This window comes from Balaenoptera physalus (assembly GCF_965194825.1).
Source record: "Balaenoptera physalus genome assembly, chromosome: 11".
Lineage (NCBI taxonomy): Eukaryota > Metazoa > Chordata > Mammalia > Artiodactyla > Balaenopteridae > Balaenoptera > Balaenoptera physalus.
Genome location: NC_138896.1, coordinates 108,761,707 through 108,776,829, shown reverse-complemented (window position 1 = coordinate 108,776,829; position 15,123 = coordinate 108,761,707). Strand labels below are relative to the sequence as shown.

Here is a 15,123-nt window from a genome sequence, read left to right as displayed (position 1 = left end):
TGCCTTAGATATTATGGTCATTTTAACAATATTGACTCTTCCAATCCAAGAACATGTGGTATATCTTTCCATCTGTTTGTGTCATCTTTGATTTCTTTCATCAGTGTCTTATAGTTTTTGGAGTACAGGTCTTTTGCCTCCTTATGTAGGTGTATTCCTAGATATATCAAGAAGTACTCCATTTTTTGATATGTCTTTTTTTGTTGTTCTGCCTGAAATATCTCCCCATGATGATTAATTTCAACTTTTCCTTGTAGTTCTGTTGATGGTTGCTTCAGATATTTTGGAGGCTATTTGGTTAGGTGTATACCATGTTTTAGAATTGACCTATCTTCTTGGTGAATTGAATTTTTGGTCATTGTGTGTGACCTCCTCTATCCATAATGGTGCTTTTTATCTTTGGTCGGTTGATATCAAGCAAAAGAGCCTGAAAAAAGACATCTGCAAATACCACCCAGAAGAAAACTGGTGCTTATTTGATTACCTTTAATCCTCACATCTCTTGCAGCATCTCCTAGATTTGTTTTTCTTAGTTTGGCACTTATTCCAAAGCCATTTACAAAATACATCGCTGTGCAGCTCAACTTATGAGACCTTGCCTGAGAGTATTTTTATGGTGCCAGGACCTTCAAAGGATCTACCTTTGGCTGGATATAAAATTCTAACGTCAATGTTTTTTCCTTCAATACCTAAATAGTTATGAATTTATTTATGAATGTTTATGTAAGTTGTTTACTTAAGAGAAATGAGATCCTATGTATCCTGTTCTACAACTTGCTCGTTAAAAATTTGATGGCATCTCTTAGATATCTTACAGGATATGAGCAGACCTGGTTTTACTTTGTTGTCATTTGTTTTAAACACCTGTATAGTATTCCTTCGTATGTGTCTAATTTATCCTACCCTGTATTGGTGGGTTTTTTTTTTTAATGTCTGAAACATTTATATTAACATATTTCCATACATATTTCCATACAAATACAAATATAAGATTTTTAGAAATTTCATGTAATGTCTGAAACATTTATATTAACATATTTCCATACAAATAACCCAATGAAAGTTTAGTATTAGTTGTTTTGTTTGTTTGTTTCTTTATACTGCAGGTTCTTATTAGGCATCAATTTTATACACATCAGTGTATACATGTCAATCCCAATCGCCCAATTCAGCACACCACCATTCCCACCCCACCGCAGTTTTCCCCCCTTGGTGTCCATATGTCCATTCTCTACATCTCTGTCTCAACTTCTGCCCTGCAAACCAGCTCATTTGTACCATTTTTCTAGGTTCCACATACATGCATTAATATACGATATTTGTTTTTCTCTTTCTGACTTACTTCACTCTGTATGACAGTCTCTAGATCCATCCACTTCTCAACAAATGACTCAATTTCGTTCCTTTTTATGTCTGAGTAATATTCCATTGTATATATGTACCACATCTTCTTTATCCATTCATCTGTTGATGGGCATTTAGGTTGCTTCCATGACCTGGCTATTGTAAATAGTGCTGCAATGAACATTCGGGTGCATGTGTCTTTTTGAATTACGGTTTTCTCTGGGTATATGCCCAGTAGTGGGATTGCTGGGTCATATGGTAATTCTATTTTTAGTTTTTTAAGGAAGCTCCATATTGTTCTCCATAGTGGCTGTATCAATTTACATTCCCACCAACAGTGCAAGAGGGTTCCCTTTTCTCCACACCCTCTCCAGCATTTGTTGTTTGTAGATTTTCTGATGATGACCATTCTAACAGGAGTGAGGTGATACCTCATTGTAGTTTTGATTTGCATTTCTCTAATAATTAGTGATGTTGAGCATCTTTTCATGTGCTTCGTGGCCGTCTGTATGTCTTCTTTGGAGAAATGTCTATTTAGGTCTTCTGCCCATTTTTGGATTGGGGTGTTTGTTTTTTTAATATTGAGCTGAATGAGCTGTTTATATATTTTGGAGATTAATCCTTTGTCTGTTGATTTGTTTGCAAATATTTTCTCGTATTCTGAGGGTTGTCTTTTCGTCTTGTTAATGGTTTCCTTTGCTGTGCAAAAGCTTTGAAGTTTCATTAGGTCCCATTTGTTTATTTTTGTTTTTATTTCCATTACTCTAGGAGGTGGATCAAAAAAAGATCTTGCTGTGATTTATGTCAAAGAGTGTTCTTCCTATGTTTTCCTCTAAGAGTTTTATAGTGTCCAGTCTTATATTTAGGTCTCTAATCCATTTTGAGTTTATTTTTGTGTATGGTGTTAGGGAGTGTTCTAATTTCATTCTTTTACATGTAGCTGTCCAGTTTTCCCAGCACCACTTATTGAAGAGACTGTCTTTTCTCCATTGTATATCTTTGCCTCCTTTGTCATAGATTAGTTGACCATAGGTGCGTGGGTTAATCTCTGGGCTTTCTATCTTGTTCCATTGATCTATGTTTCTGTTTTTGTGCCAGTACCATATTGTCTTGATTACTGTAGCTTTGTAGTATAGTCTGAAGTCAGGGAGTCTGATTTCTCCAGCTCTGTTTTTTTCCCTCAAGACTGCTTTGGCTATTCGGGGTCTTTTGTGTCTCCATACAAATTTTAAGATGATTTGTTCTAGCTCCGTAAAAAATGCCATTGGTAATTTGATAGGGATTGCATTGAATCTGTAGATTGCGTTGGGTAGTATAGTCATTTTCACAATGTTGATTCTTCCAATCCAAGAACATGGTATATCTCTCCATCTGTTGGTATCATCTTTAATTTCTTTCATCAGTGTCTTATAGTTTTCTGCATACAGGTCTTTTGTCTCCCTAGGTAGGTTTATTCCTAGGTATTTTATTCTTTTTGTTGCAGTGGTAAATGGGAGTGTTTCCATAATTTCTCTTTCAGATTTTTCATCATTAGTGTCTAGGAATGCAAGAGATTTCTGTGCATTAATTTTGTATCCTGCAACTTTACCAAATTCATTGATTAGCTCTAGTAGTTTTCTGGTGGCATCTTTAGGATTCTCTATGTATAGTATCATGTCATCTGCAAACAGTGACAGTTTTACTTCTTCTTTTCCAATTTGTATTCCTTTTATTTCTCTGATTGCCGTGGCTAGGACTTCCAGAACTATGTTGAATAATAGTGGTGAGAGTGGACATCCTTGTCTCGTTCCTGATCTTAGAGGAAATGCTTTCAGTTTTTCACCATTGAGAATGATGTTTGCTGTGGGTTTGTCATATATGGCCTTTATTATGTTGAGGTAGGTTCCCTCTATGCCCACTTTCTCGAGAGTTTTTATCATAAATGGGTGTTGAATTTTGTCAGAAGCTTTTTCTGCATCTATTGAGATGATCATATGGTTTTTATTCTTCAATTTGTTAATATGGTGTATCACATTGATTGATTTGTGTATATTGAAGAATCCTTGCATCCCTGGGATAAATCCCACTTGATCGTGGTGTATGATCCTTTTAATGTGTTGTTGGATTCTGTTTGCTAGTATTTTGTTGAGGATTTTTGCATCTATATTTATCAGTGATATTGGTCTGTAATTTTCTTTTTTTTTTTTTTTAATTTTTTTTTTTAATGATATTCTTGTCTGTTTACATTCTTTTTATGTATGTATGTATGTATGTATGTATGGCTGTGTTGGGTCTTCGTTTCTGTGCGAGGGCTTTCTCTAGTTGTGGCAAGCGGGGGCCACTCTTCATCGCAATGCGTGGGCCTCTCACTATCGTGGCCTCTCGTTGCCGCGCACAGGCTCCAGACGCGCAGGCTCAGTAATTGTGGCTCACGGGCCTAGTTGCTCCGCGGCATGTGGGATCTTCCCAGACCAGGGCTCGAACCCGTGTCCTCTGCATTGGAAGGCAGATTCTCAACCACTGCGCCACCAGGGAAGCCCTGTAATTTTCTTTTTTTGTAGTGTCTTTGTCTGGTTTTGGTATCAGAGTGATGGTGGCCTCATAGAATGAGTTTGGGAGTGTTCCTTCCTCTGCAATTTTTTGGAAGAGTTTGAGAAGGATGGGTGTTAGCTCTTCTCCAAATGTTCAATAGAATTCACCTGTGAAGTCATCTGGTCCTGGACTTTTGTTTGTTGGAAGATGTTTAATCACAGTTTCAATTTCCTTACTTGTGATTGGTCTGTTCATATTTTCTATTTCTTCCTGGTTCAGTCTTGGAAGGTTATACCTTTCTAAGAATTTGTCCATTTCTTCCAGGTTGTCCATTTTATTGGCATAGAGTTGCCTGTAGTAGTCTCTTAGGATCCTTTGTATTTCTGCCATGTCTGTTGTAACTTCTCCCTTTTCATTTCTAATTTTATTGATTTGAGTCCTCTCCCTCTTTTTCTTGATGAGTCTATGGTGGGTTTTTTTGGTTTTTTTTTAACCTGCCTCTTACTGTCGAGACTAGGGGTAGGCAGGTAAGTGCCTACAATAAAAAAATTTAAGGAGATGCTCACCTCAGAGTCACGCTCTATAATTCCGCGCACTGGCTTCCAGCCCTGGGGCTGCTCCTCTGGTGGCTGGGAGGACCGGACATGCATCTTAACTCCAAGTGGGCGGCAGCGGGGAGTCTGCACATGGCACCTCCTCCAGCCTTGGGCTCTTCTTGGTTCCAGGGAATCGTGGAGACGGGTCTGCTTTCCCACGTGAGGTTAGAACAAGTCTCATTACATCTGTATCTTCTAGGTCACAAAGGAAAATGTTCAAGTTTGGTTGAAAAATATAGGAGACACCCTAAAATGGACAAACCTATTGCAAAGGTTCGCCATTACTACCACATCGAGTACTTCCTCCTGCCTGATGATGGGGAGCCTAAAAAGGTCGATGTGGTGGTGTTTCCAGCCTTGGCCAAAGTGTTCCTGGATTCAGGAGTAAAGGTGAGTGTGTGTGTGTGTGTGTGTGTGTGTGTGTGTGTGGCCTTGCATATAGTCTGATACCCACAAGAAATAGCACGAGCCACAAAGGATGCTTGCTTCCCCTGGAACTTGCTAGAAATGTAGGATCTTGGTCTCCACCCTAGGCCTACTGAATGGGAATCTGCACAAACCTAATAATATTGATAGCAACTCTATGATTTTCTATGAAGGTATTTTTACCTAATAATTTCTTTGGTGTTTCAAAAGTTTTGGCAGCTCTTGTTATTTCTTTCTGTGTGTACATGTGAGTACGTGTGTGTACACATGCGCGTGTGTGTATGTGCACACCCGCCACCCGCACACACACGCACACTCCCGCTTGGGGCAGGGCTCTGGGTCAGGATGGGGAGTCCCTGGGAGGGACACTCTTTGCAGGGAATTGCTTTTACTTTATTTTTCCGAGCAACCCAGAGGCGTGCAGGCCCCTGTCTGTGGCACCCATTACCTGATTCCCTATGTGAGTTGGGAGCCAGGAGGGGGTGGGATGCACAGACAGACAAGCGGAAGGCAGGGCCTGCCACATCGTGGCGGCGGTCAGATCTTGGCCTCGGAGCTTTCAACGCTGAGAGTCTCTTGTCCTTTTACACAGACCATCAGGCCATGGCAAGAAGGGGACAAGGTCTGGGTGTCGTGGACCCAAAGTTTTAACATCAACATGACAAAGGAGTTACTAAAGAAAATAAATTTTCACAAAATCACCTTGAGGCTCTGGGACACCAAGGACAAGGTTTCGAAAAAAGCCAAGCATTATCGATTAAAACCTTGCGGGTTTCTGGAAGATGCAGGATCTTTTGGTAAGTCAGGCATTCACGTTTGATTTGAGGTGTTTCCGGAGGCGTGTGGCTTCTCACCGGTAACAGCAGAAAAGCCAGCCAGCATCTCCTCGTTTGGCGCATCTGGTTTCCCTGGGGCCCACGCTGGTTTCTGTCAGCGCAGTGACACCCCCTCCCTCCAGGGCATGTGCGGCAACGGGAAAGGCACCCCATGCCTATGTGCCGCCCGTCAGCCACCAGTCTGGGCAGTGCTGAGGCGGGCACCCACCCCCGGCCTGTGTCCCAGGGTGAGTCTGGTGTGTTCCCTGAACAAAAAAATTAAAGGCTATCGAGAAACGAAACAGAAAACTCGAAAGTCCCTTGGGCTTCCCTGGTGGCGCAGTGGTTGAGAATCTGCCTGCCAATGCAGGGGACACGGGTTCGAGCCCTGCTCTGGGAAGATCCCACATGCCGCGGAGCAACTAGGCCCGTGAGCCACAATTGCTGAGCCTGCGCGTCTGGAGCCTGTGCTGCGCAACAAGAGAGGCCGCGATAATGAGAGGCCCGCGCGATAATGAGAGGCCCGCGCACGGCGATGAAGAGTGGCCCCCGCTTGCCGCAACTAGAGAGAGCCCTCGCACAGAAACGAAGACCCAACACAGCCATAAATAAATAAATAAATAAACCCAAAAGTTAAAAAAAAAAAGTCCCACAGCCCTGTTTCCATTAGGCCCTTCAGACTCTTCCTCGTGTTAAGATTGTATCAGTGCCAGAAAGTCTCCTTTCGAACTCCCGCAGTTGAAGTCACACAGCTGAATTGAACCCTGTCTCCATCCTGAGCTAATGGTGACCTTGGGCACCTACTTTGTCTGGCTAGATGCCTGGGGGCAGGGTGGTGGAAGTGCGCCCCCCTCCCCCCGCAATAAGGAGGATTGCATTGTCTAGAGGGAATTTTAAAACTATCATAAAATGCTGCCACTTAAAATATGCAGCGGCATTCTTATAAGATGCATCCCAGTTTTCGGAGATATTAGAAGGTAAAGTCGACATGCTTCAGAGAATGGGTGGAATGAGGTGCTGTCACGGCTGCTGATCGCGGCTTCCAGACAAGTACAACCCTCCCCACTTTCCATGAGCAAAGTAGGCCTGGACTTGCTTGTAGCGAGAGGCAGCGCCAGAATCAGAACCCAGTTTTGTGTGACTGGAAAGTCTTTTTTCTCCGGTTTCCAGCCTGCCCTCCTCAAAGAGCCTTCCTGACCTTGGGGGCCTGGGGCTTCCGAGTTTTAATCTTTCATTGCTATCCCGGGTTTCTTACCCTCGGCAGTGTTGGCATCTTGGGTCGGATCGTTCCTTGTTGCAGGGACCATCCTGGGCACTGGAGGACTGTAGCAGCATCCCTGACCTCTACCCACTAGATGCCAGGACCAGCCTCCCAGCTGTGACAACTAGAAATTTCTTCAGACATTGTCCACAGGTGCAAAATCGCCCCTGGCTGAAAATCACTGATTTGCCTCTAAACTACTAGTCCTGGGTGAGAAAATGGGATTCAAGTTCTCTTTTCTCACTTGGACCAAAGGAAAGACCCGTGTCCTCAGAGCATGGGCTCTAAACCACCTGCATTGGACGCACTTGGAGTGCAGCCTTAATGCAGATTCCAGGGCCTGCCCCAGAGCTGCCGAGCCCAAATTTCTGGTAAACATCTGCCTGGCAGTGGGCTTACCCTGGAGCAGAGGTGCCAGGGTGGGTGTACCAGGAGGACTTCCTGGAGGAGGGGCCATGGAGACAAGTTTGGAAGGGTAAATGGAATCAGCTGGCCAGAAAAGGGAGGAGGCCGGGTGTCACAGGCCCTTCAGTGAGGGCCCCTGGGCCTTTTGCTGTGAACGTCCTTGGGGCCACTGCTCCTCCTTGAACCCTGTCCCACGCCTGGCATCACTGCCTCTTAAGTTAACTAATTTTCTTCCGTTAAAAATATCAGTGTGTGTTCACTTTGCAAAACAATTTAGAAGTAGATTAGCCAAAGGGAGAAAAAGTTAAAATCATATGATGTCTGAGCAGAGACAGCCATTGCTAACATTTTACTGTGCGTTTTACAACTGGATACAAAGTTTTAACAAAGACGGATCCAGTGTACATACTGTCTTAAGTCCTGCCTTTTTCCACTTAAGTTATGTTCTTTTTTTTTTTATTTTGGAGGAGCTTTTCTTTAATGAATATTTTTTAATTGAAGTATAGTTGATTTACAATGTTTACTGCTGTACACTAAAGTGATTCAGCTATTTGTATGTACATTCTTCTTTTTAAAAAATTCTTTTCCATTATGGTTTATCATAGGATATTGAATATAGTTCCCTGTGCTATACAGTAGGGCCTTGTTGTTTATCTATTCTATATATAATAGCTTACATTTGCTAACCCCAACCTCCCACTCTATCCCTCCCCCAACCCTCTGCCCCTTGGCAACCACCAGTCTGTTCTCTGTGTCTGTGAGTCTGTTTCTGTTTCATAGACAGGTTCATTTGTGTCATATTTTAGATTCCACATATAAGTGATATCATATGGCATTTGTCATTCTCTTTCTGACTTCACTTAGTGTGATAATCTCTAGTTGCATCCATGTTGCTGCAAATGGCATTAATTCATTCTTTTTTATGGCTGAGTAATATTCCATTGTATATATGTACCGCATCTTTTTTTTTTTAACATCTTTATTGGAGTATAAGTGCTTTACAATGTGTGTTAGTTTCTGCTGTATAACAACGTGAATCAGCTGTATGTATACATGTAGCCCCATATCCTCTCCCTCTTGAGCCTCCCTCCCACCCTCCCTATCCCACCCCCCTAGGTGGTCACAAAGCACCGAGCTGATCTCCCTGTGCTATGCAGCTGCTTCCCACTAGCTATCTGTTTCACATTTGGTAGTGTATATATGTCAATGCTACCCTCTCACTTCATCCCAGCTTACCCTTCCCCCTCCCCATGTCCTCAAGGTACCACATCTTCTTTATCCATTCATCCGTTGATGGATATTTAGGTTGTTTCCATGTCTTGGCTATTGTGAATAGTACTGCTATGAACATAGGGATGCATGTATCTTTTTGAATTATAGTTTTGTCTGGATATCTGCCCAGGAGTGGGATTGCTGGATTGTATGGTAATTCTATTTTTAGTTTTCTGAGGAACCTCCATACTGTTCTCCATAGTGGCTCCCACCAACAGTGTATGAGGGTTCTCTTTTCTCCACATCCTCTCCAGCATTTGTTATTTGTAAGACATTTTAATGGTGTCCATTCTGACCAATGTGAGGTGGTACCTCACTGAAGTTTTGATTTGCATTTCTGTAATAATTAGCAGTATTGGGCATCTTTTCATGTGCCTATTGGCCATCTGTATGTCTTCTTCGGAGAAATGTCTATTTAGGTCTTCTGCCCATTTTTTGATTGGGTTTTTTGTTGTTGTTATTGAATTGTATGAGCTGTTTGTATACTTTAGAAATTAAGCCCTTGATGGTTGCATCATTTCCAAAGATTTTCCCCCATTCTGTAGGTTGTCTTTTCGTTTTATTTATGGTTTCCTTTGCTGTGCAAAAGCTTATAAGTTTGATTAGGTCCCATTTGTTTATTTTTGTTTTTATTTCTATTGCTTTGAGAGACTGACCTAAGAAAACATTGGTACGATTTATGTCAGAGAATGTCTTGCGTATGATCTCTTCTAGTTTAATGGTGTCATGTCTTATGTTTAAGTCTTTAAGCCATTTTGAGTTTATTTTTGTGTGTGGTGTGAGGGTGTGTTCTAACTTCATTGATTTGCATGCAGCTGTCCAACTTTCCCAGCACCACTTGCTGAAGAGACTGTATTTTTCCCATTGTATATTCTTGCCTCCTTTGTTGAAGATTAATTGACCATAGGTGTGTGGGTTTATTTCTGGGCTGTCTGTTCTGTTCCATTGATCCATATGTCTGTTTTTGTGCCAGTACCGCACTGTTTTGATTACTGTAGCTTTGTAGTATCATCTGAAGTCTGGGAGGGCTATGCCTCCTGCTTTGTTCTTTTTCTTCAGGATTGCTTTGGCAATCCTGGGTCTTTTATGGTCCCACATGAATTTTAGGATTATTTGTTCTAGTTCTGTGAAAAAGGTCATGGGTAATTTGATGGGGATCACATTAAATCTGTAGATTGCTTTGGGTAGTATGGCCATTTTAACACTATTAATTCTTCCAACCCAAGAGCATGGGATATCTTTCCATTTCTTTGAATCCTCTTCAGTTTCCTTTATTAATGTTTTATAATCCTCAGTGTATAAGTCTTTCACCTCCTTAGTCAGATTTATTCCTAAATATTTTATTTTTGGGGGTGTGAGTTTAAAAGGGATTGTTGTGTACATTCCCTATCTGATATTTCATTGTTGATGAAGAAGTTATCTTCTTTTTTTAAAAAATTTATTAAATTTATTTATTTTTTACTGCGTTGGGTCTTTGTTGCTGCACGTGGGCTTTCTCTAGCTGCGGTGGCTCTTCGTTGCGGTGCGTGGGCTTCTCATTGTGGTGGCTTCTCTTGTTGCAGAGCATGGGCTCTAGGCGTGTGGGCTCAGTAGTTGTGGCACGCGGGCTCAGTAGTTGTGGCATGTGGGCTCTAGAGCGCAGGCTCAGTAATTGTAGTGCACGGGCTTAGTTGCTCTGCGGCACGTGGGATCTTCCTGGAACGGGGCTCGAGCCCGTGTCCCCTATGTTGGCAGGTGGATTCTTAACCACTGTGCCACCAGGGAAGCCCGAGAAGTTATTCTTGAAACTCCTGTTTCCTGGGAGCAGAGACACAAGAGGCCAAGGGAATGGGAAGTTCATCACCTGCGAGAACTTGTCAGCTTTCAGCCTCTGGGTCTTGAATGGAGCATCCCAACAAGAGTTAGCATTTTCTTCTCTTAAATCTGCTCAGCCCCTTGGTTTCTCAGTACTGTCGGACAAAGACCGTCTGAAGCCCCCCAGGCCATGGCTGACTCCTGCTATGCCCTCAACTCTTGGCCACGCCCCACCCAGCACCTACTTGGTGTCACTGCCTGTGTGTTGCTCTCTGGAGTTCTCTAGCCCTCAGCTGCCTCTTCTCTCTGCACCCACGTTTATTTTTGTCTCATCTCTCCTGCATTGCTCCCTGACCTTCCTGTATCACCCCTCAGACCCTCGCACTTCACTGCTCTGCAGCTTTTCATGGCTGCCCAGTGCCTTCGGGAACCAAGCCTGACATCTGAGTCCAGCCTTGAAAGCATCATGCACCTTGCTCCCCAGGCCTCCTTTCTCATCGCTGCTGTCACCTTCACACCTGCTCCAGCCCTGGTCCCTGAAAACACTAGGCTTTTCCCCATTGTAGGGCTTGCCTTCGGGCATCAGGGGCTCTTAGCCTAATCTCTTGCTCCAAAAATTGTTATGCATCCTTCAGCACCGCATCCAGTCACATCTCTTTTCTCTCCACATCTTTCTTCAGCATCCGTTACTGCCATTCGTTCGCTCCTTCCCTCTGCTCGTTCTTCGTTCCACACGTGTTGGCTGCTGCTGTGTGCGTGCAAAGCCCCGCACTGATAGACGTGAAAGACACGGAGGGGTGTCACCCTCGCTGGGGATTGTCCTCACGTTGGTAAAGGATCAGCTCTCTGACCACAGGAGAGTGACTGAATCGTCAATAAAATGGGGAGGTGGTGATGCCTTTCTTAGAGCGCAGCGTGAACATCAAATGCAACAACAGATACCGAGTGCTTAGTGACCTAGTTTGGGAGAAGCTGTTGCCAGTTGAGGTTTGCATTTCCTGGTGTTTTGAAGCAGCTCCCCAGGCAGCAGCTCCAGGAGGGCAGCGGCCTTGCCTCCCTTATTGGTCCAGCACCAGGAGAATGATTGTCACAGCGTGGGTATCAGTGTGTATTTCTGATTGAGTCCGTGATGCTTTCTTCTCCTGCATTCTAGAGGAGGTGAAACATTTGGTTTTAAGTCAGAGAAGTTCGTCTGAACAGGGCATTCACGTCAAAGAGAAGCTGCACCAGGACCACGCACCAGGGAAGCCAGAAGAAGCAAGAAAATGCCTAAGCTCTGGACGTGGTGAGTGGAGACCCCGGCAGGGAAGGTGGTTGGCTGGTGTTGCTGGAGTGGCGCGTGCGCACTGGCGTCCGCCCCGCGTGTGCAGTGGCTGCGCTGCGCCCCTTCACCCTCCGAAGCGGGCGCGACTCTCCCTGCACCACTCTTTCGTCGTGGATTCTTGTCCTTTCATTTTTGTGACTTACCAAAAAAAAAAAAAAACCTTTCCTAGCCGTAGAAGTTAGATACATCTTTTTTGTTTGTTTTTTAGAATATTCAGTGAATATGCTGGGCTGGCCAAAAAGTTCGTTCGGGTTTTTTCCGTAAGATGTTATAAAAGTATAAAACAAGCAGGGAAAATAATCTCTTGTTCCGTCACCAGGAACAAACGTAATATTTTGGTTATCATATCATGGCAACTCCTTTGTTTTTGTGCTAAGTTTTTTTTTTTTTTTTTTTTACATGGATGAGGTTATTCTGGACATATAATTTTCTGTTCTGAGATTACTACGTCACATGCACTGTCCTATTTCCTTAAGAACTTTCCGTAAACTTCATCTGTGGTGACTTTGTAATATTTCCTCTGCTGGCGGCAGTGCAATGTGCTTAACTATTTATTCCCTGTTGGTGGGAACTTAGGAATCTTGGGGTGTTTTCAGTATTCTCTATGGTGCTGAAGTGGACAGTTGAACAGATGGTAGACTTTTCTTCTTTTTTGTTCTCTGGGGGGTTAGATAAGGACCTAGAGGGCTTCTCTTGCCTCCATTTGTCCAAAGTAACCATAGTTATTCTGTGTATTCATTCATTACTCGCGTATTATTGACAGACCTTTTTACTGAATGCTTGGGGACTGATGCCTGGGGGCTGGCATTGCATGTGTCTTAGTGAACGCGTGTAGAACAGGAAGTTTGGAGACGCTGGCTAATATTACTGGCTTCTCACCCCGCAGAAAAGGCAACTCTTCCCAAGACCACTGAGAACTCTGAAGAGCTGCTCAGGACGGAAGATCTTGACACAGCACAGTAAGGATGGCCCTGTGTTATTTTGGGGTGTGGGAGTGGAACCCCCTCTTGTACTTGCCCCACAGATTCTCACCCAGAGTCATGTCGATTTTTGGTAACTTCAGTTATGTTCGATCTCACGCCATCCAGCTGAGATGAACGGAACGGAGAGAGGCATGCCGTGTCTTTGAGTGTGTGTGGTGCATCGGGCCCCATGCTTTTGCGTGCGTTACTGTATCGCATTTAATCATCAGCATTATCGCTCTGTGGGGTGGTATTACCATCTCCATTTTCTCCATAAAGTGACTGAGAGGTTACGTGATTTTTACAAAGTTATAAAACTAGAATTCTTGGTCATCTTGAGAGTGTTGGTACTGCCAGGATCTCAACCCACACCTTCAGATGACTGAGTCCACAGCCTTCCCTGTTGGGAGAGCAGTTGCTCTTGGGGCCCCCTGTAGCCTAATGAGGGTCCAACGAAGGAGGCTTCTCAGATGCTGTGGGGAGTCAGGGAGAATGGAGGCCCAGCTGGTGGCTTGACGGGATAGGATGGGAAGAACCAGAGAACATGTCATTTTTTTCGAAAATTTTATTGAATTATAGTTGATTTACAATGTTGTGTTAATTTCTTCTGTACAGCAAAGTGACTCAGAACATGTTTTAAAGTGTTGATTAAAAATTTTTTTTGCAGGAATTTACAGATTAATTTGGGGAGAATTGGCTTTTTTTTCCCCCAGAATATATATATATTTTAACATCTTTATTGGAATATAATTGCTTTACAATGGTGTGTTAGTTTCTGCTTTATAACAAAGTGAATCAGCTATACATATACATATATCCCCGTATCTCTTCCCTCTTGCGTCTCCCTCCCACCCTCACTATCCCACCCCTCTAGGTGGACACAAAGCACCGAGCTGATCTCCCTGTGCTCTGTGGCTGCTTCCCACTAGCTATCTATTTTACATGTCGTAGTGTATATATATCCATGCCACTCTCTCACTTCGTCCCATCTTCCCCTTCCCCCTCCCCGTGTCCTCAAGTCCATTCTCTAGTAGGTCTGTGTCTTTATTCCCGTCCTGCCCCTAGGTTCTTCATAAACATTTTTTTTTTTTTAGATTCCATATATGTGTTAGCGTACGGTATTTGTTTTTCTCTTTCTGACTCACTTCACTCTGTGTGACAGACTCCAGGTCCATCCACCTCACTACAAATAACTCAATTTCGTTTATTTTTATGGCTGAGTAATATTCCATTGTATATGTGTGCCACATCCTCTTCATCCATTCATCTGTCGATGGACACCTAGGTTGCTTCCATGTCCTGGCTACTGTAAATAGTGCTGCAATGAACACAAAAAGAGTACATGACTATTTCTGTGTTTTTTTTTGTTTTTTTAATCTCTGTGTGGACAATGATAATAATCCAACAGTATTATCATCAACAACAGATTTTTAAAAAAATTTTTAATTTAATTTAATTTTTTTATACAACAGGTTCTTATTAGTCATCAGTTTTATACACATCAGTGTATACATGTCAATCCCAATCGCCCAATTCATCACACCACCACCCACCCCCCGCCGCTTTCCCCCCTTGGTGTCCATACGTTTGTTCTCTACATCTGTGTCTCAATTTCTGCCCTGCAAACTGGTTCATCTGTACCATTTTTCTAGGTTCCACATATATGCGTTAATATACGATATTTGTTTTTCTCTTTCTGACCTACTTCACTCTGTATGACAATCTCTAGATCCATCCACATCTCAAGACATGACCCAGTTTTGTTCCTTTTTATGGCTGAGTAATATTCCATTGTATATATGTACCACATCTTCTTTATCCATTCGTCTGTCGATGGGCATTTAGGTTGCTTCCATGACCTGGCTATTGTAAATAGTGCTGCAATGAACATTGGGGTGCATGTGTCTTTTTGAATTATGGTTTTCTCTGGGTATATGCCCAGTTGTGGGATTGCTGGATCATATGGTAATTCTGTTTTGAGTTTTTTAAGGAACCTCCATACTGTTCTCCATAGTGGCTGTATCAATTTACATTCCCACCAACAATGCAGGAGGGTTCCATTTTCTTCACACCCTCTCCAGCATTTGTTGTTTGTGGATTTTCTGATGATGCCCATTCTAACTGGTGTGAGGTGATACCTCACTGTAGTTTTGATTTGCATTTCTCTAATAATTAGTGATGTTGAACAGCTTTTCATGTGCTTCTTGGCCATCTGTATGTCTCCTTTGGAGAAATGTCTATTTAAGTCTTCTGCCCATTTTTGGATTGGGTTGTTTGTTTTTTTAATATTGAGCTGCATGAGCTATTTATATATTTTGGAGATTAATCCTTTGTCCGTTGATTCGTTTGCAAATATTTTCTCCCATTCTGAGGGTTGTCTTTTTGTCTTGTTTATGGTTTCCTTTGCTGTGCA

At 42.9% G+C, this 15,123-nt stretch overlaps 1 protein-coding gene across 4 annotated transcripts in view; it reads left to right on the top strand.

The window, feature by feature from the left end:
* Positions 1 to 15,123, top strand: part of CFAP92 (cilia and flagella associated protein 92 (putative)) — a gene marked incomplete at its 3' end in the record, with an annotated part of 103,926 nt that overhangs the window by 31,821 nt on the left and 56,982 nt on the right. For all 4 annotated transcript variants that reach the window (XM_082413934.1, XM_082413933.1, XM_082413931.1 and 1 more), the window contains 4 exons: positions 4,651 to 4,841; positions 5,470 to 5,674; positions 11,578 to 11,709; positions 12,635 to 12,707. In XM_082413934.1, the coding sequence (XP_082270060.1) occupies positions 4,651 to 4,841; positions 5,470 to 5,674; positions 11,578 to 11,709; positions 12,635 to 12,707 (601 nt within the window). The remainder of the gene's footprint in view (positions 1 to 4,650; positions 4,842 to 5,469; positions 5,675 to 11,577; positions 11,710 to 12,634; positions 12,708 to 15,123) is intronic.